Source organism: Macaca mulatta, chromosome 11, assembly GCF_049350105.2.
Source record: "Macaca mulatta isolate MMU2019108-1 chromosome 11, T2T-MMU8v2.0, whole genome shotgun sequence".
NCBI classification, from domain to species: domain Eukaryota; kingdom Metazoa; phylum Chordata; class Mammalia; order Primates; family Cercopithecidae; genus Macaca; species Macaca mulatta.
The window spans coordinates 58,000,467-58,024,600 of record NC_133416.1 but is presented as its reverse complement, the minus strand read 5'-3'; the positions used below and the strand labels follow the sequence as shown (position 1 = coordinate 58,024,600).

At 41.1% G+C, this 24,134-nt stretch overlaps 1 protein-coding gene and 1 long non-coding RNA gene across 51 annotated transcripts in view; one reads left to right on the top strand and one right to left on the bottom strand.

Moving 5' to 3' along the window:
* The window catches only part of LOC144332891 (uncharacterized), a 46,829-nt gene extending 38,448 nt beyond the window's left edge, over positions 1 to 8,381 (top strand). Inside the window, exons 2-3 of the long non-coding RNA XR_013401090.1 lie at positions 2,197 to 2,586; positions 8,103 to 8,381. This is a non-coding gene — a long non-coding RNA (uncharacterized LOC144332891). The remainder of the gene's footprint in view (positions 1 to 2,196; positions 2,587 to 8,102) is intronic.
* ATF1 (activating transcription factor 1) overlaps positions 1 to 24,134 on the bottom strand; it is a 61,585-nt gene that overhangs the window by 3,355 nt on the left and 34,096 nt on the right. For 33 of the 50 annotated variants that reach the window (NM_001261536.1, XM_077952340.1, XM_077952344.1 and 30 more), the window contains 4 exon segments: positions 3,823 to 3,982; positions 4,071 to 4,253; positions 8,618 to 8,748; positions 22,464 to 22,564. In NM_001261536.1, coding sequence (NP_001248465.1) covers positions 3,823 to 3,982; positions 4,071 to 4,253; positions 8,618 to 8,748; positions 22,464 to 22,564 — 575 coding nt within the window. 50 annotated transcript variants of the gene reach the window in all.

Below are 24,134 nucleotides of genomic sequence, written 5' to 3'. Positions count from 1 at the left end.
CCACATCAGCTAATTTTATTTTTGTAGAGATGAGGTCTCAGTATGTGGCCTAGGCTGGTCTCACTCCTGGTCACAGTGTTGGGATTATGGGCGTGAGCCACCCGCTCAGCCTCCATTCTTTACATGTATTTCTACACATGTATTTCTTGCAGGATCACAAGCTATACTCACTTAAAGTCAAGAGATAGTGCCAACTTATATCCATTGAAGTACAGAGAAATGGGGGGGCAGGGCGGGGGGAAAGGAAGCAAAAATTCCCAGAGTCAAACTAGAAAGAAAAAAGGGGAAAAAAAGATTTGCCAAATTGTCCTCCAGAGTATCTGTACCATTTACATTCCCACGGGCGGTACAAGAGAGTGCCTGTTATGAACATTTTAAAATGGTTGTCAGTCTAGTGGCTGACAAAAAGTGAACCTCACTGCTTTAACATTTCCCTGATTATGCACAAAGTATGGAATAACCTCATTGTTTACAAGGCCGTATTTCACAGACCAGTTTCCTTCCGTTAGGTCTCTTATTTACAGAAATAAATCTTTATATAATCTATACATCTTATAATTATTTCTCTGTATATAAAAGTTGCAAATATATTTCCCTTATTTTTAAGTTTGTTTACGTTATCTTTTGTCACATACAAGTAGAAATGTGGGGCAAGTAGATACCATAAAACTCCGTATTTCCCCCAGTAATGTATGTGAGGTACCCCTTTCCTTATATGCCCAATGACAGTATTACCACTTTATAATTTTTGCCATGTGACATCTCATTTCTTATTTTTATAGCTGTAGTACATACGTATATGACCCTAAAACTGCCTATCATTTAGTTTATTTTCTAAAATTATATCATACTTTGTGTATTCTGTTGCAACTTGTTTTTTTACATTTTCTAAGATTTATTCATGTTGAAATGATTACTCATTCAGTCATTACAGATAAACATTCCATTGTATAAATACAGTCACAATTTATGTACCTATTCTTTTTTTCCCCCATTTTTATGTTTAGGTTCAATATGTATCTATTCTGTTATCAATGAATCTTAAGGTTGTTTCCTGATTTTTTGCTGCTACGAAAATTCTTATACACACTTCCTGCAAGTTTCTCTCCGTGACACAGACTGAAACAGGTGGGTCACAGAGTATACTCACGTCAGCTGTACAAGATAAGGCCTAATTTCCAAAATGGCTGCACCAATTTTCACTCCTATAGTAGTAGCTATGAATTCTTGACCATTGTTCCAAATCCTTGCCAACTCTTGGTTAGACTTTAAAATTTTTGCCAATTGGGTGGGTATAAAGCATATCTAAGTGTGTAGCATTAATGTGCATTTCTTTGATTACTAATAAGGTTGAGTAGTCTTTTATATGATTATTAACTACTTGTGTGTGTTTTTTTTTGTTTTGTTTTATTTTTGAGACAGAGTCTTGCTCTGTTGCCCAAGCTGGAGTACAATGGCATGATCATGGCTCACTGCAACCTCTGCCTCCGGGTTCAAGTGATTCCCCTGCCTCTACCACATCTGGCTAATGTTTTAAATTCTTTTTAAGAGATGGGGTCTCCCTATGTTGCCCAGGTTGGTCTCAAACTCCTGGGCTCAAGTCATCCTCCCGCCTTGGCCTCCGAAAATGTTGGAATTACATTTGTGAGCCACTACACCTGGCCTGTATTTTTTTTCTATTAAAATGTTTTTGTGCATATTTATGGAGTACATGAGAAAATTTGTTACATGTATATAACGTGTAGTGGTCAAGTCAGGGCATTCAGGGTGTCTATCACCTGAGTATTAATAGGTTTTTGTTAAGTATGGCCATCCTACTCTGCTATGAAACACTGAATTTATTCCTTTTATCTTACTGTGTATGGGTTTGTACCCTTTAACTCTTTTCATCCTCCTCCTTGCCCCTCACCCTTCCCGGTCTCTGTTATCTATTTTTCCATTCTCTCTTTTTTCTTGACATAGGATCTTGCTTTGTAGCCCAGACTGAAGTGCAGTGGTGCAATCATGCTGCCTCAACCCCTTGGGCTCAAGCAATCCTCCCACCTCAGCCTCCCAAGTAGCTGGGATTTTAGGCACATGCCACCATGCCTAATTTTTTTTTTTTTTGTAGCAATGGGTATGTTGCCCAGGCTTGTGTTGAACGCCTGGGCTCAAGCGATCCTCCCGCCTTGGCCTCCCAAAGTGCTGGGATTACAGGCATAAGCCATCATGCCCGGCCCTATTTTTCCACTCTTTACTTCTATGTGTTCAAATATTTTAGCTCCCACATATAAGTGAGAATGTGATATTTTTCTTTTTGTGCCTGGCTTATTTCACTTAAGATAATGACCTTCAGTTCCATCCGTGTTGCTGCAAATGACATGATTTAATTCTTTCTTATCCATTTATCCACTGATGGACACACAGTTTGATGCTATTAGCTATTGTGTGTGAATAGTGCTGCAAATAAACTTATGAGTACAGGTATCCCTTTGATATACTGATTTCCTTTGGGTAGATTTCTATTTTTAGTTTTTTGAGAAATCTCCATACTGGTTTTCATAGTGGTTGTACTAGCTAATTTTACATTTTTTTAGGCTGGGCGCAGTGGCTCATGCCTGTAATCCCAGCACTTTGGGAGGCTGAGGCAGGTGGATGGATCACCTGAGCCCAGGTCTGAGACCAGCCTAAGCAACATGGCAAAACCCCATCTCTACCAAAAACAAAAAAAAATTAACTGGGTGTGGTGGTATACGTAGTCTCAGCTACTTGGGAGGCTGAGCTGGGAGGATCACTTGAGCCCAGGAGGCAGAGGTTGCAGTAAGCCAAGACTGTGTCACTGCACTCCACTGTGGGTGACAGAGTGAGACTTTGTCTTAAAAAACCCCACAAAAACCAAATATAACTTCTCTACTTTTTGAACTTTTTTGTTAAAAATTAAGACACCAACACAAACATTAGCCTAGGCTAACTAGCCTAGGGTCAGGATCATCAATATCACTGTCTTGCACCTCCATACCGTATCCCACTGGAAGCTCTTTAGGGGCAATAACACACAGGGAACTGATATCTCCTATGGTAACAATGCCTTCTTCTGGAATACCTACTGTAGGGGCTGCCTGGAGGCTGTTTTACAGTTAACTTTTTTTTTTTTTGGAGACGGAGTCTCACTCTGTTGCCCAGGCTGGAGTGTAGTGGCACAATCTCGACTCACTGCAAGCTCCGCCTCCTGGGTTCACGCGATTCTCCTGCCTCAGCCTCCCGAGTAGCTGGGACTACAGGTGCCCACCACCATGCCCGACTAATTTTTTTGTATTTTCAGTAAAGACGGGGTTTCACTGTGTTAGCCAGGATGGTCTCGATCTCCTGACCTCAGGATCTGCCCGCCTCAGCCTCCCAAAGTGCTGGGATTACAGGCGTGAGCCACCATGCCTGGCCTACAGTTAACTTAAAAAAAAAAAAAAAGTAGAAGGCATACACACTTTAATGATAAAATATAGTAAATTCATAAACCAATAACATATTCACTTATTATAGTATCAAGCATTATGTTCTATACATAATTGCATGTGCTACACTTTAAATGACTGGCAGCACAATAGGTTTGTTTATACCAGCATTGCCACAAACATGTGAGTAATGTGTTGCACTATGACATTACCACAGGACTTTTTCAGCTCCATTATAATTTTATGGGACCACCATCATTCATATATGTGGTCCATCGTTTACTTAAACATTGTCATGGAGCCCATGACTGTATACAGTTCCAGTTAACATCTGGTTATGTTTTGAGATTTGTAAAAACATTACCCGTTCTGGTAGTATGATTTTACTACCTACCTGTTTTTCATTAACCTTATTTCTCTTTTCAATTGGGGGTCATCTGTCTTAGTTGTCTGAGAGGTAAGAGTCACAGGAGATGTCATCACCACAGTTTGTGGCAGAGAAGTAGCTGAAGGTGTAGTTCGGATCTGATACGTTTGCATATCTCCTGATGCAGCTAGAAGGCAAACAAGAGTGAATGAGTTAGTTGGTTAAGTGTCTCTGAGAGTGTTAGGAGATTTTCTGTAGACAGAAAGCATACTTACTCTGTACAACCACCTGATTGCTGGGCACAAGTATCTGCTGTCCATCAGAGGTCTGCGCATACTGAAGAATAGTTGTACCTTGCTGAGTACTACCTGAATTTGTCATGGTTAATGTCTGAAGTCCCTGTACTCCATCTGTGCCTGGACTTGCCAACTGTAAGGCTCCATTTGGGGCAATGGCAACTTTAATCAAAGAGAGAAAACAGCTATTGTAAGGTTATACAATACACTAATTCAAAGGAGTGGCAAAAAGCCCACAAACACTATTTACTAAAACAGGTATGAATGCAGTTCTACTTGGTAACTGCTGACTACTTTAGGTGAACTACATGTAAAAGGAATAAAACAGCATTTTTTTTTTTTTCTTTTTTTGATGGAGTCTCACTCTACTGCCCAGGCTGGAGTGCAGTGGCACAATCTCAGCTTGCTGCAACCTCTGCCTCCTGGGTTCAAGCCGTTCTTGTGCCTCAGCCTCCCAAGGAGCATGGATTACACGTGTGCGCCACCATGCCCAGCTGATTCTTGTATTTTTAGTAGAGACAGAGTTTCTCCATGTTGGCCAGGCTGGTCTCGAATTCCTCACCCCAGGTGATCTACCCGCCTCAGCCTCCCAAAGTGCTGGGATTACAGGCATGAGCCACTGCGCTTGGCCCTATGATAGTTAATTTTTAAGAAAAAATAAAAAGGAAACATAAACATACTTTCTAATTTTGAGTCAAAAGCATTATAAAGGTTATTACTTCAAAATATTTCTGAATAGATAACGTGCTTATGGAAAAAAATTCAATAGAATAAAAGGTTATATAATGAGAAAATAAGTCATTTTTATACTGTTTCTTAGCTCCATTTTCTAGTGGTACCACTGTTAAATGTATTACATGTTATTAAGATATTTACTTAAGTGATAGTTAAGAAATGTAATCTATTCATTTACTTCCTAGTGAAAATCACTAATAAAGATAGCAGAAAGCCACTGTGTAGAAAACACTACTTAGCTCCCCACAAACATTTGTTCACTGAATTATACCTGTGTTCATGCTTTCTCCTCAGCCCTTAAATGCCCATAAGGCATGACCAAATAGAAAACATTTTAGCATTATTCAATTCCCATATAATCTTCAGAATTGAATGCCTCATCTCTGTACCCTCTTTTTGGATTAGAGTTATGTAACATTTTTTCCTTTTATGTTTTGGCTACCAGGAAGCCAAAATACATGTATATGTGTGTATTTTGATGGAAAAATATTTTTTTCACACGTTCATAATTATCCCTCCCCAACTGCCCCAATTTTAACTTATGAGTTTCAAAATATTTATTAGCTGGAGTGCAGTGGTGTGGTCCTGGTTCACCACTGCACTCTACCTCCTGGGCTCAAGCAATCCTCCCACCTCAGCCTCCCAAGTAGCTGGACCTATAGATGAACATGACCATGCTTAGCTAATTTTTAAATTTTTTATAGAGATAGGGGCTCCCTATATTGCCCAGGCTGGTCTTGAAATCAAGTGATCCTCCCACTTTGGCCTCCCAAAGTGCAGGGATTACAGGCGTGATCCACCGTAACAGGCTCAGAGATTTGCTGTGAAGTTATATTAACAATTAGTTTCAATCTTTTTCCCTGCAACACATTATTATATATATACACACACACACACATATTTATGTAAGTATAAACATCAATAAAATTAAAGGTCCCATTATCTATCTCTATTTCACTGTCCCCCCTCTGACCCCATCCTGAGATAATTATTATTTTTGGTGCACATGTTTCCCATTATTTTCCTGTGCTTATACAGACTTTATCAGTATCAGACTTGAATATACTTTAGCCATTATGTTCAGTGGCAAAAACCGCAATTACTTTTACACCAACCTAATATACCAAAATACATACCTGTAGATGCAAATGTTTTGATATTAAGTATGTTAATACATATTTTCATTTTTGCAACATATCTTCCTGTTCTTAACATGTGTATTTACCTGTTAATGTGCTGTATTTATTCTAAAACTGAGCTGTCTGATAGGGTAGCCATTAGCCCCATGTGGCTATTTAAATTAACTAAAATTAAACAAAATTAAAATTTCAGTTTCTCCACCAGCCATATTTCAAGCACTCAATAGTCACACATGCTTTAGTGGCTACTATTCTGGGACAATGCAGACATAAAACATTCCCATTATCATACGAAGTTCTACTGGCCCATGCTGCCCTAAATACTAGTCTGTACTACACTTATTTCAGTGATAACATGTGAACCTCCCCACTACCTCTGATCTCTGCTCCCAAGCTTCTTTCCTTGCAACCATTGCTCCCAGTTTCTTTCTTTTTCTTTCTTTCTTTTTCTGAGATTGGTCTTGCTCTGTTGCCCAGGCTGGAGTGCAGTGGTACGATCAGGGCTCACGGTAACTTCGACCTCCCAGGCTCAAGAGATCCCATCTCAGCTTCCTGAGTAGATCGGACTAGTCACATATCATGATGCCCGGCTCTTTTTTTTCCCTCACTTTTCTGTAGAGACGCAGTCTTGCTATGTTGCCAAGGCTGGTCCTGAATGTGGCTCCAAGCAATCCTCCAGCCTCAACCTCTTAACGTACTGAGATTACAGGCATGAACCACCGGGCCTGGCCCCCAGTTTCTTAAGTGGTATTCTATACATATATTCTAAATTAATTTATTCATAACAAACTTAACTGAAAGCCTACTATATGCCGGGTCCTATATGTCAAGGATGTAGTTGTGAATGAAACAAATAAGGTTCTTTCCCTTAAGGATGCTATATTCTAGTGGGTAAAACAGATCATAAATAAGCTAATCTATACTTACATACATACAGTCTATAATTAAACTAATGTGTACTAACTTAATTATATGTAAATGCTATAAAGAAAAATATAGGAGATTAAGGAAAACTAAAGGGAGGAGCCACAAGTCTGAAAAAGAGTGGTCTCTTTGTGGAGGTGACACTTAAGCAGAGCAGGGGTGTAGGATGCAAGCCATGTAAGGATCTGGGGGAAGAACATGCCAGGCATGAGCAACGACAACTCCAGAGATCCTGAAGCAGAAACAAGCTCGTGTGTCTGAGGTACAGTTAGGAAGTCTGGGGCAGTCAGAATGCCATCAGGTGGCAGGAGATGAGGTCAGAGTGGTAGGCAGATCCTAAATGTCATGCCTTGTAAGATCTGGATTTTATTCTAAGTGTGATAAAATGTCACTAGAGGACTTTGAGCAGGAATGATGTGATCTAGTTGACATCTTAAATAAATCACTTTGGCCACAGCATGGAAAACTGATTATTAGGGCAAGAATGGAAGCAAGATGACCAACTGGATGCCTACTCCAGTCAGATGACAGCCTAAACTAAGCTGGTAGTGGTTGGAGATGGCAAGAGGTAGTCAGATGGGACATATATTTTGTGGCAAGACTGAATGAAACTTAAAGATTAATGTTAGGAGTGGAGCGGGAGACAACAAATAGGCAGCACAAGTAAATTCCTTAGGGTGATAGAACTCAGTCTTGATTGGTGGTGTTATACTATTCTACATGTTTGTCAAAACTCATAGACTTAAACTCCCCAAAGAGTGAATTTTACTGTATATAAATCAAACAATAAATATTTTTAACGAATAGGCAGGGGCCAGGAGTGGTGGCTCACGCCTGTAATCCCAGCACTTTGGGAGGCCGAGGTGGGTGAATCACTTCAGGTGAGGAGAGTTCGAGACCAACCTGGCCAACATGGTGAAACCCCGTCTCTACTAAAAATGCAAAAATTAGCCAAGCAAAGTGATGCACGCCTATAATCCCAGCTACCTGGGAGGCTGAGGAAGGAAAATCACTTGAACCAGGGAGGTGGAGGTTGCAGTGAGCTGAGATCATGGCACTGCACTCTAACTTGGGCAACAGAGCGAAACTCCATCTCAAAAAAAAAAAAAAAAAAAAAAAGCCAGGAATGTTCTGAAAGGAATTATACTAATATACAGCAATTATGTATGGAACTACATAGATAAAAGAATGGACAAAATAAGGCCGGGCACAGTGGCTCATGCCTGTAATCCCAGCACTTTGGGAGGCCAAGGTGGGTGGATCACCTGAGGTCAGAAGTTCGAGACCAGCCTAGCCAATATGGTGAAACCCCCTCTCTACTAAAAATACAAAAATTAGCCGGGCATGGTGGCACACGCCTGTAATCCCAGCTACTCCAGAGGCTGAGGCAGGAGAATCACTTGAACCCAGGAGGTGGAGGTTGCAGTGAGCCAAGATCGTGCCACTGCATCCAGCTTGGGCGACAAGAGCGAGACTCTGTCTCAAAACAAAACAGTATCTAATGATGTAGGTCTCAGTTCCCTCATACATTGATAACTGCCTATGTCACAAAGTTGTTGTAAGGAGTAAATGAAATAATGCGAAACAGTACTTTGCATTATTCCTGGCTGAAAACATCCTTTAATAATCATCACTATCAAAGTATGACAGGTTTTCTAACACCATGTCTTTCTACAGAAAAGTCAGGTTTTGTGTGTTTATAACGTGGAAATTGATTCCTATACATACTGTACTGTCCGCTGCTAGTCTGATAGATGGGAGTTGGAACAGACATAGAAGTGACAGCAGAAACTCCAGAATTTTCTCCGTCTCCTTTTCTGCCCCGTGTATCTTCAGAAGATAAGTCTTTCAAAATTTTTCTGTAAAAAAACAGAACTCTATTAAACATTGGTAATGTGAATGACTTCACGAAAAGAAATTTTTTTTTTTGAGACAAGATCTTGCTCTGTCACCCAGGCTGGAGTACAGTGGCGCCATCACAGCTCACTGTAACCTCTGCTTCCCTGGCTTAAGAGATTCTTGTGCCCCAGCCTCCCAAGTAGCTGGGACCACAAGCGTAAGCCACCACACTCAGCTAATTTTTGTATTTTCAGTAGACACGAAGTTTCACCATGTTGGCCAGGCTGGTCTTGAACTCCTGGCCTCAAGTGATCCACTCATCTCCTCCTCCCAAAGTGCTGGGATTACAGGCATATGCCACCATGCCCAGCCACAAAAAGAAATTTCTAAAACTTTTTCAATCTCAGGTAAAAGTTACAATAATCGGCCAGGAGTGGTGGCTCATGCCTGTAATCCCATCACTTTGGGAGGCCGAGACCAACGGATCACAAGGTCAGGAGTTCGAGACCAGGCTGGCCAATAAGGTGAAACCCTGTCTCTACTAATAATACAAAAATAAACTGGGCATGGTGGCGGGCACCTGTAATCCCAGCTATTTGGGAGACTAAGGCAGGAGGATTGCTTGAATTCAGGAGACAGAGGTTGCAGTGAGCCAAGGTCGCACCACTGCACTCCAGCCTGGGCGACAGAGTGAGAGTCCAATAATCTACCAGACATTTAAACTATTATTCCAAAGAATCATTTTATTTAGCACATATTATTATAATGACATGCTCCAGGCTGATTACATATTAAAGAGTAAAGAGGGCCGGGCATGGTGGCTCCCACCTGTAATCCCAGCACTTTGGGAGGCTGAGGTGGGCAGATCACTTGAGATCAGGAGTTTGGAGACCAGCCTGGTCAACATGGTGATACCCCATCCCTACCACAAATACAAAAATTAGCTGGACATTGTGGTGTGTGCCTGTAATCCCAGCTACTTGGGGGGGCTGAGGTAGGAGAATTGCTTGAACCTGGAAGGCGGAGGTTGCAGTGAGCCAAGATGGTGCCACTGTACTCCAGCCTGGGCGACAGAGTGAGACTCTGTCTCAAAAGAAACAAAAACAAAAAATAAAAACCCGTAAAACAGTTCTCCAAAGGAAGTAGGTAAGAAAACTACTATAAAGGCCGGGCGTGGTGGCTCACGCCTGTAATCCCAGCACTTTGGGAGGCCGAGACGGGTGGATCACGAGGTCAGGAGATCGAGACCATCCTGGCTAACACGGTGAAACCCCATCTCTACTAAAAAATACAAAAAACTAGCCGGGCGAGGTGGCGGGCGCCTGTAGTCCCAGCTACTCCGGAGGCTGAGGCAGGAGAATGGCGTGAACCCGGGAGGCGGAGCTTGCAGTGAGCCGAGATCTGGCCACTGCACTCCAGCCTGGGCGACAGAGCGAGACTCCGTCTCAAAAAAAAAAAAAAAAAAAAAAAAGAAAAACTACTATAAAATGCAGAGTATCAATGATGAATAAAATTGCTTATTTTAACAAAAAGAGGTAAATATGATCCCATGGATATCCCTCAGACTCAGTGAAATGGCACTAATGACAAGAATAAGGGATGGAAAAAGTATTCCTTGATAAAAAGAAAGATCTTTCAAGACAATTGGGGATGGGCGCAGTGGCTGATGCCTGTAATCCCAGTACTGTGGGAGGCCAAGGCAGGCAGAACACCTGAGCTCCGGAGTTCAAGACCAGCCTGGCCGACATGGTAAAACCCCATCTCTACTAAAAATGCAAAAATTAGCTGGGCATAGTTGCTCACGTCTGTAATTCCAGCTACTTGGGAGGCTGAGGCAGGAGAATTGCTTTAACCCGGGAGGTGGAGGCTACAATGAGTGGAATTTGTGCCACTGCACTCCAGCCTGGGTGACAACGTGAGACGCTGTCTCAAAAAAAAAAAAAAAAAAAAAAGACAATGGGGGTAGAGGAAAGAGTAGGCAATATGCATTGTTTGCTTCTGAAAAAAAGACAGAAAAAAGAAATGCTTAAGAATTCTATGTTCACTGTAGAAAAATGAGAAAACTGAAATACTTATGTGAAAACAACAAAAAAGGAATCACAAAGGAAAAAGAAAGCCCTTAGAATGAAAAGGGCTCTTTTATCTATGCCAACTTCCCAGCTCATGGAGGAATTTCCTAACATTCCTGACAACCTCTACTTCCAGAAAAATGGCACCCACTATTTCCAAAAAGTAAACCATTCTATTATTGAATAGTTAGAACCTTTCCTTTTTTGGGTCCAAAGCTAGTTCCATCCAGTGAAACTAAATAAATTTATTAATTATTTTTTTCTTTTCTTTTGAGACAGCCTCACTCTGTTGCCCATGCTGGAGTACCGTGGCATGATCATGGCTCACCCCACTTTGACTTCTCAGGCTCAAGCGATCCTCCTGCCTCAGCCTCCCAAGCATCTGGGATTATAGGTACATGCCATCATACCTGGCTAATTTTTTTTTTTTTTTTTCTTTAGTAGAGATGGGGCCTATTTTGCCCAGGCTGTTCTTGAATTTCTGGGTTCAAGTGATTCTCCCACCTAGGCCTTCTAAAGTGTTGGGACTACAGGCATGAGTCATAGCAAGAAATTTAAGCCTAATCCCAATTCTATATCTGTGACCTACTTTGCAGTATTTGATAACTGCTACAAGTCTTCCTTATTCTAGGCCAAATACTTTCAGTTTTTTCATGTGTTCTTCTGTAACATGTTGAAGATCCTTCTCCAGTTTGGTCTCCTTTGTGTGGACTGTTGTCCCACCAAGAGCTAATACAACTGTAGACTATATTAAGAGAAGTTCCACAGGAAGCACAATGGAGGTGTCAGTCCTATAGGACTCTGTTTTAAGCATTTCTGTAGAATAGTCACAGTGCTTCCTAAACCTGCCTATGTAACAGAATCATTCTGGAAAGGTCTGTTGAATCTAGATTCCCATCTGGTGGCCATGATTGAGTAAGTAGGTCTGGAGTAGAGCTCCAGATTCATTTAACAAACTGCCTGCATGGTCTTTTTTTCCACAAGTCCACCTCTGTCCAATGCCTGCATGGTCCTATAGCCAGTCTATCATGAGACTGTGGAATGCTGCGCCCATTTATTTTTCCATTTTACATTATGAAACACTTTCTGAGTATAAAGAAAAGTACAGGGAAAGATGCTGCATCTGGCGTTGCCATGGCTGTGCCTTGGCCTGTGCAGCCTCCTGGTGGGGCAGGAAGAGGCCCTGAGCGCCATGGATCTGCTGGAGTGAAGTCGGCCCTATGTGGTGCTGCGCAGGCAGAACCTGGTGTTGATGGGAACCATTTTCAGCATCCTGCTGATGACTGTTATCCTTATGGCATTTTGTGTCTACAAGCCCATTTGGTGTCAGTGACAGCCAAGTAAACAAGTTCTTCAATGAGTACTTGGTACAGGATAAATTGTGCTGAGCATGGGCCAATGGAGAAGTTGAAATCAGAACTTTCCTACCTGAAAATAACCTTAGGTCTGGACAGTTGGTAAATGCTAAATGATTTAGGAAAAAACAACTACTAGCAGTTCTTTTTTCTTTTTTTTTTTTCTTTGAGACAGAGTTTCACTTCTGTTGCCCAGGCTGGAGTGCAGCAGTGCAATCTCAGCTCACTGCAACCTCTGCCTCCTAATTTCAAGCAAGTCTCCTGCCTCAGCCTCCTGTATTACAGGCGTGCACCACCACACCCGGCTAATTTTTGTATTTTTAGTGAAGATAGTGTTTCACCATTTTGGTCAGGCTGGTCTTGAACTCCTGACCTCAAGTGATCTGCCCACCTGGGCCTCCCGAAGTGCTGGGATTACAGGTGTGAGTCACTGTGCCCGGCTTTATTTTTTTTCTCAATACTGTAATGCAAATAATTGGCCACCTAGTCTGCTTCTCAGTGTTTCTTTTTATATCTGACTATGCTTAAGAGCAGACCTGAAAACTCCAAATTCAGTGTAAAGATGGGAGTGTTCATCAGAAAGGAAAACATGGTAATCCTGTGAATGTCTGTAAGAACCACACTGGAAATAACTAATTCATGCTTGAAAATATTAATAAGGAGACTTACTCCGTAGACATTCCCTACTTAAGAACCATTTGGTCACAGTGGCTTAAGAATCACAAAAGATTTTTTTTTTCTTTTTTTTGAGACAGGGTCTCACTCTGTCACCTAGGCTGGAGTACAGTGGCACAATCACGGCTCACTGCAGCCTTGATCTCCCAGGCTCAAGTGATCTTCCCACCTCAGCCTCCCGAGTGGCTGGGACTACAGGTGTGCACCACCATACCTGGCTAATTTTTTGTATTTTTTTGTAGAGACAAGGTCTCCCTATGTTGCCCAGGCTGGTCTCAAACTCTTGGGCTCAAGCAATCTGGCCACCTTGGCCTCCCACAGTGCTGGGATTACAGGCATGAGCCACTGTGCCTGGCCTTCCTGTACCTATTATTCTACTCTAATTTCAGTATGATCACAGAACATTCTGTGCATGATTTCTGTTCTTTTAAATTTGGTAAGATTTGTTATGACCCAGAATGTGGTATTTCTTGGTGGATTTTCTTCATTCTACAGCTGCTGGGTCAAGTGTTATAAAAACGTCAGTTAGGCAAAGCTCACGCCTGTAATCCCAGCACTTTGGGAGGCCAAGGCAGACAGATGACAAGGACAGGAGCTCGAGACCAGCCTGGACAATATAGTGAAACCCCGTCTCTACTAAAAACAAAAAAAGTTAGCTGGGCATGGGTTTGGAGGCTGAGGCAGGAGAATTGCTTGAACCTGGAAGGCGGAGGTTGCAGTGAGCTGAGATCGTGCTACTGCACTCCAGCCTGAGTGACAGAGTGAGACTCAATCTCAGGAGAAAAAAAAAAAAAAAAGATCTTGTTGGCTTCTGATATTATCTGGCATTAGGTTCTTCTATAATCTTGCTGATTTTCTGACTACAAGTTCTTTTTTTTTTTGAGACGGAGTCTCGCTCTCACCCAGGCTGGAGTGCAGTAGCGCGATCTCGGCTCACTGCAAGCTCCGCCTCCCGGGTTCACACCATTCTCCTGCCTCAGCCTCCCGAGTAGCTGGGACTACAGGCACCCACCACCACGCCCGGCTAATTTTTTTTTGTATTTTTAGTAGAGACGGGGTTTCACCGTGTTAGCCAGGATGGTCTCGATCTCCTGACCTCGTGATCCGCCCGCCTCGGCCTCCCAAAGTGCTGGGATCCCGGCCCTGACTACAAGTTCTAATGAATCCTGAGACAGGTTTATTGAAGTCATCAACTGTAACTGTGGACCTGTTTGTTTCTCTTTTCAGTTCTGTTAGTTTCTTTTTAGAGACAGGGTCTTGCTGTCATCCATGCTAGAGTGTAGTGGCTCAATCATAGCTCATTGCAGCCTCCAAATCCTGTGCAGCTGGGACCAGAGGCACAAACCACCACGTCTGGCTAACTTTAATTTTGTGAAGAGACAGGGTCTCACTATGTTGCCCTGGCTGGTCTTGAACTCCTGGGCTCATGCAATCCTCCCTCCTTGGCCTCTGGAAGGGCTGAGATCACAGGTGTGAGCCACTGGGACCTGCCCTACTAGTTTTTGATAAATATATTATAAAGCTCTTTTGTTAGATGCATACACATTTGGATTATGTCTTCTTGGTGAACTCTTATCATTATGTAATATCCCTCTTTATCTCTGCAGATTTTCCTTATTCTGAAGTCTATTTTATATGACAATAATATAGCCATGTTAGTTTTTTTTCATTAGTGTTTTCATGGTATGTCTTTAACCATCCTTTTACTTTAGACTAGCTAGATCATTTTTGAAGTGAGTCATTTTTTATATCCATTCTAATAATCTTTGTCTTTTTAAAGAAAAATGGCTCTGAGATATAATTCACATACCATACAATTAACTCATTTAAGCATACAATTCAGTGTTTTTAGTATATTAACAGGGTTGTGCAACCACTACTGTAATCTTAGAACACTTTTGTTCCCCTAAAAGAAACTTGGTACCCATTAGCAGTCAATTCTTCTCTTTCCTCTCCCAAGCTCTAAGCAACCACTTGCCTACTTTGTTTCTATAAATTTGTCTATTTTTGACATTTCATATAAATGGAATCATACAATATGCAATCTCTTACAAACGACTAATTTTACTTAGGTTAATATTTTCAAGGTTTATCCATGTTGTAGCATGTATTAGGACTTCATTGCTTTTTAATTGCTAAGTAAAAATATTCAATTTTATGAATACACCACATTTTGTTTATCCATTCAACACTTAATGGACATTTGGGTTGTTTCCATGCTTTGGCTATTATAAACAATGCTGCTATAAACATTCATGTACAAGTTTTCATATAAATGTATGTTTTTATTTCTCTTGGGGATATAACTAGCATAGGAAGTAGTGGGTCATATGGTAACTTAGTATTCTGAAGAACTGCCAGACTGTTTTCCATAGCAACTGTACTATTTTTTTTTTTTAACATTCTTACCAGCAGCGTATGAGAGTTATAATTTCTCTATATCATCACCAACACTTATTATTGGTCTTTTTTTTCTATTTGAGTCATCCTAGTGGGTTTGAAGCAGTATTTCACAATTTTGGTTTGCAATTCCCTTAATGATAAATGATGTTGAACATTTTTTCATAGCTTTATTAGTCATTTGTTTATCTTCTTTGGATAAATTTTTATTCAAATCCCTTGCTTTTCTTCTTTTTTTTTTGATGTCGCCCAAGTTGGAGCACAGTGGTGCGATCTCGGCTCACTACAACCTCTGCCTCCTGGTTCAAGTGATTCTCCTGCCTCAGCCTCCCTAGTAGCTGGCATTACAAGTGCCCGCCACTATGCCTGGCTAATGTTTTTATTTTTATTTTTAGTAGAGACAAGGTTTCACCATGTTGGCTATGCTGCTCTCGAACTCCTAACCTCAGGTGATCCACCCACCTCGGCCTCCTAAAGTGCTGGGATTACATGCATGAGTCACCATGCCCAGCCCCCTTGCTCATTTTTTAATGGGGTTGTCTTAATATTTAGTATTCTGATCAATTAACATGAGATGTCTTTTCACTTATTTAGATCTTTTTTTTTTTTTTTTTTTTAAAGACGGGGAGTCTCCCCGCTCTGATACCCAGGCTGGAGTACAGTGGCGCGATCTCAGCTCAACGCAACCTCTGCCTCCTGGATTCAAGCGAATCTTCTGCCTCAGCCTCCTGAGTAGTGGGGACTACAGGCATGGGCCACCACGCCCAGCTAATTTTTGTATTTTTAGTAGAGACAGGGTTTCACCATATTGGCCAGGCTGGTCCCATACTCCTGACCTCGTGATCTGCCCGCCTTGACCTCCCAAAGTGCTGGAATTACAGGTGTGAGCCACTGCTCCCGGCCTTACTTAGATCCTTTAAAATTTCTTTCAATAAGGTTTTATAGTTTCCAGTATATGTATTCTTTTTTTTTGAGACGGAGTTTTGCTCTTGTCACCCAGTCTGGAGTGCAATGGTGCGATCTCAGCTCACTGTAACCTCTGCCTCCCAGGTTCAAGGGATTATCCCACCTCAGCATCCTGAGTAGCTGGAACTACAGGTGCATGCCAGTCACCAGGCCTGGCTAATATTTGTATTTTTAGAAGAGACAGGGTTTCACCATGTTGGCCAGGCTGGTCTCAAACTCCTGACCTCAGGTGACTGCCTGCCTCGGCCTCCCAAAGTATTGGGATTACAGGCATGAGCCACTGAGCCTGGCCTCCAGTATATGTGTTCTGTTTCTTTTGTTAAATTCATATCTAGGTATAATTTAAATTTATAAATTTAATTTTAAATCTTTTATACTTTGTTATTGTAAATAGAATTGTTTTTAAGTTTCATTTTTTGATTAGTCATTACTAATATAAGGAAATACAGTTAATTTTTGTTATATTGATCTTACACCCTACAACCTTGCTGGAACTTGTTGATTAGTTCTATTTTAATAGATTCTTTAGGATTTTGTATATATAAGATAATGTCATGTACAAAGTGTTTTATTTAGTCCTTTCCAATCAGGATGCCTTTTATTTAATTTATTGACTAATTCCCTGAGTGCAATGTTTAGAAGTGGTGAGAGGGGATCTCCACATTATTTTCTTATTAGGAGGTTAGTTGTGGGTTTTTTGTAGATACTCTTCATCAGGTTGAGGAAGCAGCCTTCTATTTGTTTGTTGAGCAGTTTTATCATGAAAGGGTACTGGATTTTTGTCAAATGCTCTGTGTCTTGAGATGATCATATGTTTTTTGTTTTGATTCTATTAACGTGATGTATGACATTAACTGATTTTCAATTACTAAACCAATTTTGCATTTCAGGGATAAATCCTGTTTGGTCATGGCATATAATACCTTTTATACGTTGTTGGATTTAGTTTGCTAATATTTTGTGGAGTATTTTTTGTGTATATATTCATGAAGGATATTGATCTATAGTTTTACAATTGCCTTTTATTTGGTGAGTGTAGGCCATCTTCAGTATTGGCTGATCTTCCACTTTATTATTTGCTTTCTGTTTATTCTGTTTTTAAAATTCTTCTGTGTTCCTGCACCTGCATTATTTTGGATTATTTGAAGACTTTTCAAATTTTAATCTACTGTATATTTGACTAAATCTTTTTGTGTAGTTTTTTTAGTAGTTGCTCTAGGGGTATATAGATACCTAGCTTTTCACAGTCTACACAGAATCAGTATTTTACCACTTCAGGTGGAATGTAGAAACCTTACCACCATATTAGATCTGTTTACATTTCCCTCTCTATGTTGTAGATGTTTTATATATTGCCTCTGCATATATTAAAAACTCCACCAGAATCTCATAATTTGTTTTCAGCTGTCAAATTGATTGACTGATTGATTGAGACAGAGTCTCGCTCTGTCACCCAGGCTGGAGTGCAGTGGTACGATCTCAGCTCACTGCAACCTCCACCTCCCGGGTTCAAGCGATTCTACTGCCTTAGCCCCCCAAGTAGCTGGGATTACATCCTAACCCTTTTGGCACCAGGGACCGGTTTCATGGAAGACAATTTTTCCATGGATAGGGAAGTCGGGGGATGGTTTCAGGATGAAACTGTTTCACCTCAGATCACCAGATATTAGATTCTCATGAAGAGCATGCAACCTAGATCCCTTGCATGTGCAGTTCACAACACGGTTCACATTCCTATGAGAATCTAATGCTGCCACAGATTTGACAGGAGGCAGAGCTTGGGTGCTAACTAAGGCTTGCTCACCTGCTGCTCACCTCCTGCTGTGCAACCCGGTTCCTAACAGGCCACAGACAGGTACCAGTCCATGGCCTGGGGCTTGGGGACCCCTATTTTAAGGAATTCAGTAGGAGAGGAACCGTCGTCCATTATATTTGCCCAGATGCTGTTTCTTCATTCCTTACCTTCAAGTTTCTTTCTCTTAAGAATTTTCTTAGCAGTTGTTTTATAGCAGTTCTGCTGGCAATGATTTCCCTTAGTTTTCCTCCATGAGAATATTTATTTGGCCTCCAAGTCTGAAGGATGTTTTCAGTAGACACAGAATTTTGGGTTGATCTTTTTTTTATTTTCGGTGCCAAGACCCAGGAGATACTTCTTTTTTCTTTTAACACTTTAAAAATGCTATTCCATTTTCTTCTCGCTTCCATAGTTTCTGACGAGCACTCTGTAGTTATTCACATTGTTCTCTTGTAAGTAATGTGCCATTATTCTCTGGCTACTCATAAAATTTTTCTTTAACTTTAGTTTTCAGCAGTTTGATTATGGTAAGTCTGGGCAATGATTTATTTGTGTTTATCCTGTTTAGAGTTTGCTGACATTTCTGAACCTGTAAGTTTACATCTTTCACCAAATTTGGTAATTTTTCAGCCATTATTTCTTCAAGTATTTTTTCTGCACTATACTTTTTTCCTCTCTCTCTGTGACTCTAATGACATAAATCTTAGATCTTTAGGTATTGTCTCACAGGTCCCTGAGAATTAGATAATTTTCCAATCACGCTTTTTTATGTTCAGATTGGATAATATCCATTGAATACTCTTCAAAGTTGACTGTTTTTTCTCTCACTTCCATTCTACTATTGAACCCATCCAGTGAGGTTTTATCTCTGTTACTGTGTTTCTTGGCTCTGAAATCTCTATTTTATTCTCTTTACATACTCTATTTTTGGCTGAGAGTTTATACCTTTCAAGAAAATTCACTTACTTGTTGGAACAGTTAAATAATAGCTTCTTTAAAGTCCTTGTCATATAATTCCAACATTTGTATCATCTAGGAGTTGGCTTCTGTCAACAGTCTTTTCCCATGCAAGTTGAGATTTTTCCTTGTTCTTTGATACCAAGTAATTTTGGACACTTTCAATATTATGCTATCAGACTCTGGGTCTTGTTTAAATACTATAAAAAATGTTTTATATTCTTGTTGCATGTGCATATGTATATTTGAGACAGGGACTCGCTTTGTCGCTCAGGTTGGAGTGCATGGCACAATCATGGCTCACTGAAGCATCAACCTCCTGGGCTCAAGTGATCCTCTGCCTTCAGCCTCCTGAAGCTGGGATTACAGGTGCACACCACCATACCTAGCTAATTTTTGTATTTTTTGTAGAGACAGGATCTCGTTATATTACACAGATTGGTCTTAAATTCCTGGACTCAAGCAGTCCTCCCACCTCAGCCTCCCAAAGTGCTGGGATTACAGGCATGAGCCACAGACCTAGCCTATATTCTTGTTTTAGAAGGTATCAATCTGGTTGTGTCCAGGTCACAAGTTCTAATCAGCCTTCTGTGGGTTCCAATGTCAGTTCAGTTTCCAAAGTCTCTGCAATGCTATTCATACCAATTACACATGTGCACCAGGTAGTGACCAGTCTAGAATTTGGGCAATGATGATCTATACTATACATAGTTAAGTTCTAAAAGTCTATATATGCTAGGGAAGCCCATTTTTATTCATTTTTGGTTGAAATGTAAGACGTGCTGGATTTAATCAAATACTTTTTTTCCCTGCATTTATTGAGTTGATTGTATTGTTTCTGCCAGTTCTCAGTTACCTGGTTTATGTCCTTGCACGTTTGATGATTTTTGAGTGAATTAATATTTGATCTTTGCTAATCTGTGGCAATCCAGAAAGCTTAACTTTGAGAAGTTTCTTTTCAGATGTTATAGCCTCCTTGAGACACCCCTACCTCATAAAGAAATCTCAGGTTCAGGCTGGGCGCGGTGGCTCACGCCTGTAATCCCAGCGCTTTGGGAGGCCGAGGTGGGCAGATCATTAGGTCAGGAGATCGAGACCATCCTGGCTAACACGGTGAAACCATGTCTCTACTAAAAAATACAAAAAATTAGCCAGGTGTGGCGGTGGGCGCCTGTAGTTCCAGCTACTCAGGAGGCTGAAGCAGGAGATTGGCGTGAACCTGGGAGGCAGAGCTTGCAGTGAGCCGAGATCACTCCACTGCACTCCAGCCTGGGTGACAGAGCAAGACTGCATCTTAACAAAAACCCACAAAACTACCCAAATTAATCATTATTACTATTGTTCTAAAAAGCCAATGCTAACTGAAATGAATTGTCTTTGTTCACCATTCTTTCTTATATTTATATTCCTTTCATTTTCTTCTTCCTGAAGTATACACTTAAGTAGTTTCTTTTTTTTTTTTTTGAGATGGAGTCTCGCTCTGTCACTCAGGCTAGAGTGCAGTGGCACGATCTCAGCTCACTGCAGCCTCCGCCCCCTGGGTTCAAGCGATTCTTGTGCCTCAGCCTCCCAAGTAGCTGGGACTACAGGCATGTGCCACCATGCCCAGCTAATTTCTGTATTTTTAGTAGAGATGGGGTTTCACCATGTTGGCCAGGCTCATTTTGAACTCCTGACCTCAAGGATTGTTCAGGTAGGCACAGAATTCCAGGTCAAAAGTTACTTTCTCTTTGAGTTTAAATATTGGAGCCTGAGTACAGTGGCTCATGCCTATAATACCAACACTTTAGGAGGCTGAGGTGAGAAGATCACTTGAGCCCAAGAGTTTGAGACCAACCTGGTCAACATAGTGGGACGCTATCTCTACCAAAAATATAAAAAAATTAGGTGGGCATCATGGCATGTGTGGGCATCATGGCATATGCTTATAGTCCCAGGTACTCAGGAGGCTGAGGAGCTGAACCCAGGAGGTAGAGGCTACAGTAAGCCGTGATCACACCACTGCACTCCAGCCTGGGCAACAGGGTGAGACCTCCATCTCAAAAAGCACGTAACAATTTAAAAATAAAAATAAGGATTTTAGTTCACTGTCTTATACTGTACTTCAAAAATCTGTTGTCAGCTTACTGGTCATTCCTTTCTAAAAACTGGTCTTTTCTCTTGGAAGCTTTTAGCTTTTAAGATCTCATGTTTATCCTTGGTGTTCTCCAGTTTTACTTCACAACATACATCTAGATGTAGGTTTCTATTAATTTATCTTGTTTGGGACCTTGTTTTCTTACACTGGGAAATTCATATCCTGGAAATTGCAGTCATTGTCATTGTCATTTTCTCTTGTAGAGAGAGTAGAAGCTGGAAGTGCCCTTCCCTCTTCTCTCTTTTTATCCTATGTATGTTGTATACTGGACCTTCTCATTCTATCTTCCATCTTAACTTCTATTTGTCTTTCTGTGTTCCATTCTAGGTAATCTACTCAAAGCTGTGTCCTCAGGTTCTCTAATTTTATCTTCAGTTACGGGTATTAACCCCTTATCAGATAAGTGGTTTGCAAATAATTTTTTCCCAGTTCGTAAGTTGCCTTTTCATTTTGTTGCTTGTTTCCTTTGCTACACAGAAGCTTTTTTTAGTTTGATGTAGTCCCATTTATTTATTTTTGTTTTTGTAGCCTGAGCTTTTGGTGTGATATCCAAAAAATCATTGTCAAGGTCAGTGTCGAAGAGCTTATCCCCTATGTTCTCTTCTAGGATTTTTACAGTTTCAGGTCTTAACATTTAGGTCTCGTATCCACTTGGCACTGATTTGTGTAATGGTATAAGATAAAGATCCAATTTGCTTTTTTTTCTTTTTTTTGGAGACAAGAGTCTTGTTCTGCTGCCCAGGCTGCAGTGCAGTGGCGCAATCTCGGCTCACGGCAACCTCCGCCTCCCAGGTTCAAGTGATTCTCCTGCTTCAGCCTCCCGAGTAGCTGGGATTACAAGTGTGCACTACCACACCCAGCTAATTTTTCTATTTTTATTAGAGACGGGGTTTCATCATGTTGGCCAGGCTGGTCTCCAACTCCTGATCTCAGGTGATCTGCCCGCCTTGGCCTCCCAAAGTGCTGGGATTACAGGCGTAAGCCACTGCGTCCGGCCAAAGGTCCAATTTCATTTTTTCTTGGAGACAGGGTCTTGCTCTATCACCCAGGCGTAGCTCAACTTCAAACTCCTGGGCTCAAGCCATCTTCCTGCCTTAGCTTCTAACGAGATGGGACTACAGGCATGCGCCACTATGTCCAGCTAAGTTTTGTATTTTTTGAAGAGACAGGGTCTTGCCATGTTGCCCAGACTGGTCTTGAAGTCCTGGGCTCAAGCAATCCTACCTCGGCCTCCCAAAGGGCTGAGATTATAGGCGAGGGCCACCCAATTTCATTCTTAACACTGACACGTGCTAACTTCTTTAGTGTACTTTGCACAGCACCACTTGAACTCATTTGGTACTATTATAACATGCAGGGCTTCACACAAGAGAGTACTCACCTGTAAGATGGGCGCCGTGCTAGGATCCCGTGGGCTTTCTGTGAGGAGCCTATGCTGTCGGATGAGTCCTGGGACTCCTCACTTTCTGATAAAGATGATACCTAAAAAAGAACTGGCGTTAACATGATGAACAATGCAGGTGGGAAAAGAAACAACTGAATTTTTACTTTTAGAAAAAAAAGATCTGTCTCCTGCCACTCAAATTCATTTGTACATTAAATCTAAGGTCTAAAAGAAAGGAACAAAAGGAAAAGGGAAAATGAGAAAGTTTATTCCAGGAGCCCAACCTATTAAAGTAGTATCAAATATAGCAGGCCCAGAGCTGAGAATAAAGTCTATCCCCCAAATGAAGCAGTACTGTTTTACCGGAGTTAAAAAGACTAGTCTCTGATTCATCCTCCACCCTATTTCTACACTGATGCACATTACTTTAAAGTGTTGTTTTATTACTAATCTACCTGACATGCTAAGTTTTAAAAAACCTGTTAAATATTCAACTGCTGACACTGAGACGACCATTAAATATACAAAGCCTGCAGGTCTGGAAAGAGGTCTGGGCTAGATACATAAATTCTAGAGGTCTAGCTTTTTAGAGTCCTTAAAGCCATGAGACTGGATGAGCTCACAGGGGTAAATAGAAGATGACTGAGGACTAGCCTCAGGAACACTGAGACCGGATAAAGAGGAGGAACAGCAAATGAGACTAAGATGGAGTCACCAGTAAGGATGAAAGAGAACCAAATGATTGAGCTGTCCATGGTAAACTAGTGAAGACAGCATACTGAGGAGAAAAGAATGATCAACCATGTCCAATGCTGTTTACAAGTCAGATAAAATAAGGACTGAGAAGAGACCATTAGATCTAGCAAGGTGGAGGTCACTGGCAAAGGCAGGTATAAATATATGCCATTTTAAAATCTGTATGATTCACTTTTATCTCATTTCAGAATTAAACAATACATGTAACACTTGGCATGCATACAATATGTTAATTTGTATAAACTACATCAATACAATATCCAAGTTATAGCAATATTTTACAACTGAGAAAAGTTTTCAATGTTTTTTTAAATATTTTTTATTTTTTAATTTTTGAGACAGGGTCTCGCTCTGTCACCCCGGCTGAAGTGCAGTGGTGTAATGACAGCTCACTGCAGCCTCACCTTCCTGGGCTCAAGCAATCTTCCAGCCTGAGCCTCCTGAGTAGCTAGGATTACAGGTGCACACCACCATGCCCAGCTAATTCATTATTTTTTATTCTGACAGGGTCTCATTATGTTACCCCGGCTGGTGTCAAACTCCTGGGCTCAAACAGGCCTCCCAAAGTGCTGGGATAACAGGTATTGGTCACCATGTCTGGTCTCAATTTTTTAAGCGTATTAAAACTTTCCAACATTTGTCCAAAGTTAGATTGTGATATCCGACTTCACCTTTATATATATATATATATATTTTAAGATGGAGTCTCACTCTGTCGCCCAGGCTGGAGTGCAGTGGCACGATCTTGGCTCACTGCAACCTTCACCTCCTGGATTCAAGTGATTCTCCTGCCTCAGCCTCCTGAGTAGCTGGGATTACAGCCACGTGCCACCATGCTCAGGTAATTTTTGTATTTTCAGTAGAGACGGGGTTTCACCATGTTGGTCAGGCTGGTCTCAAACTGCTGACCTC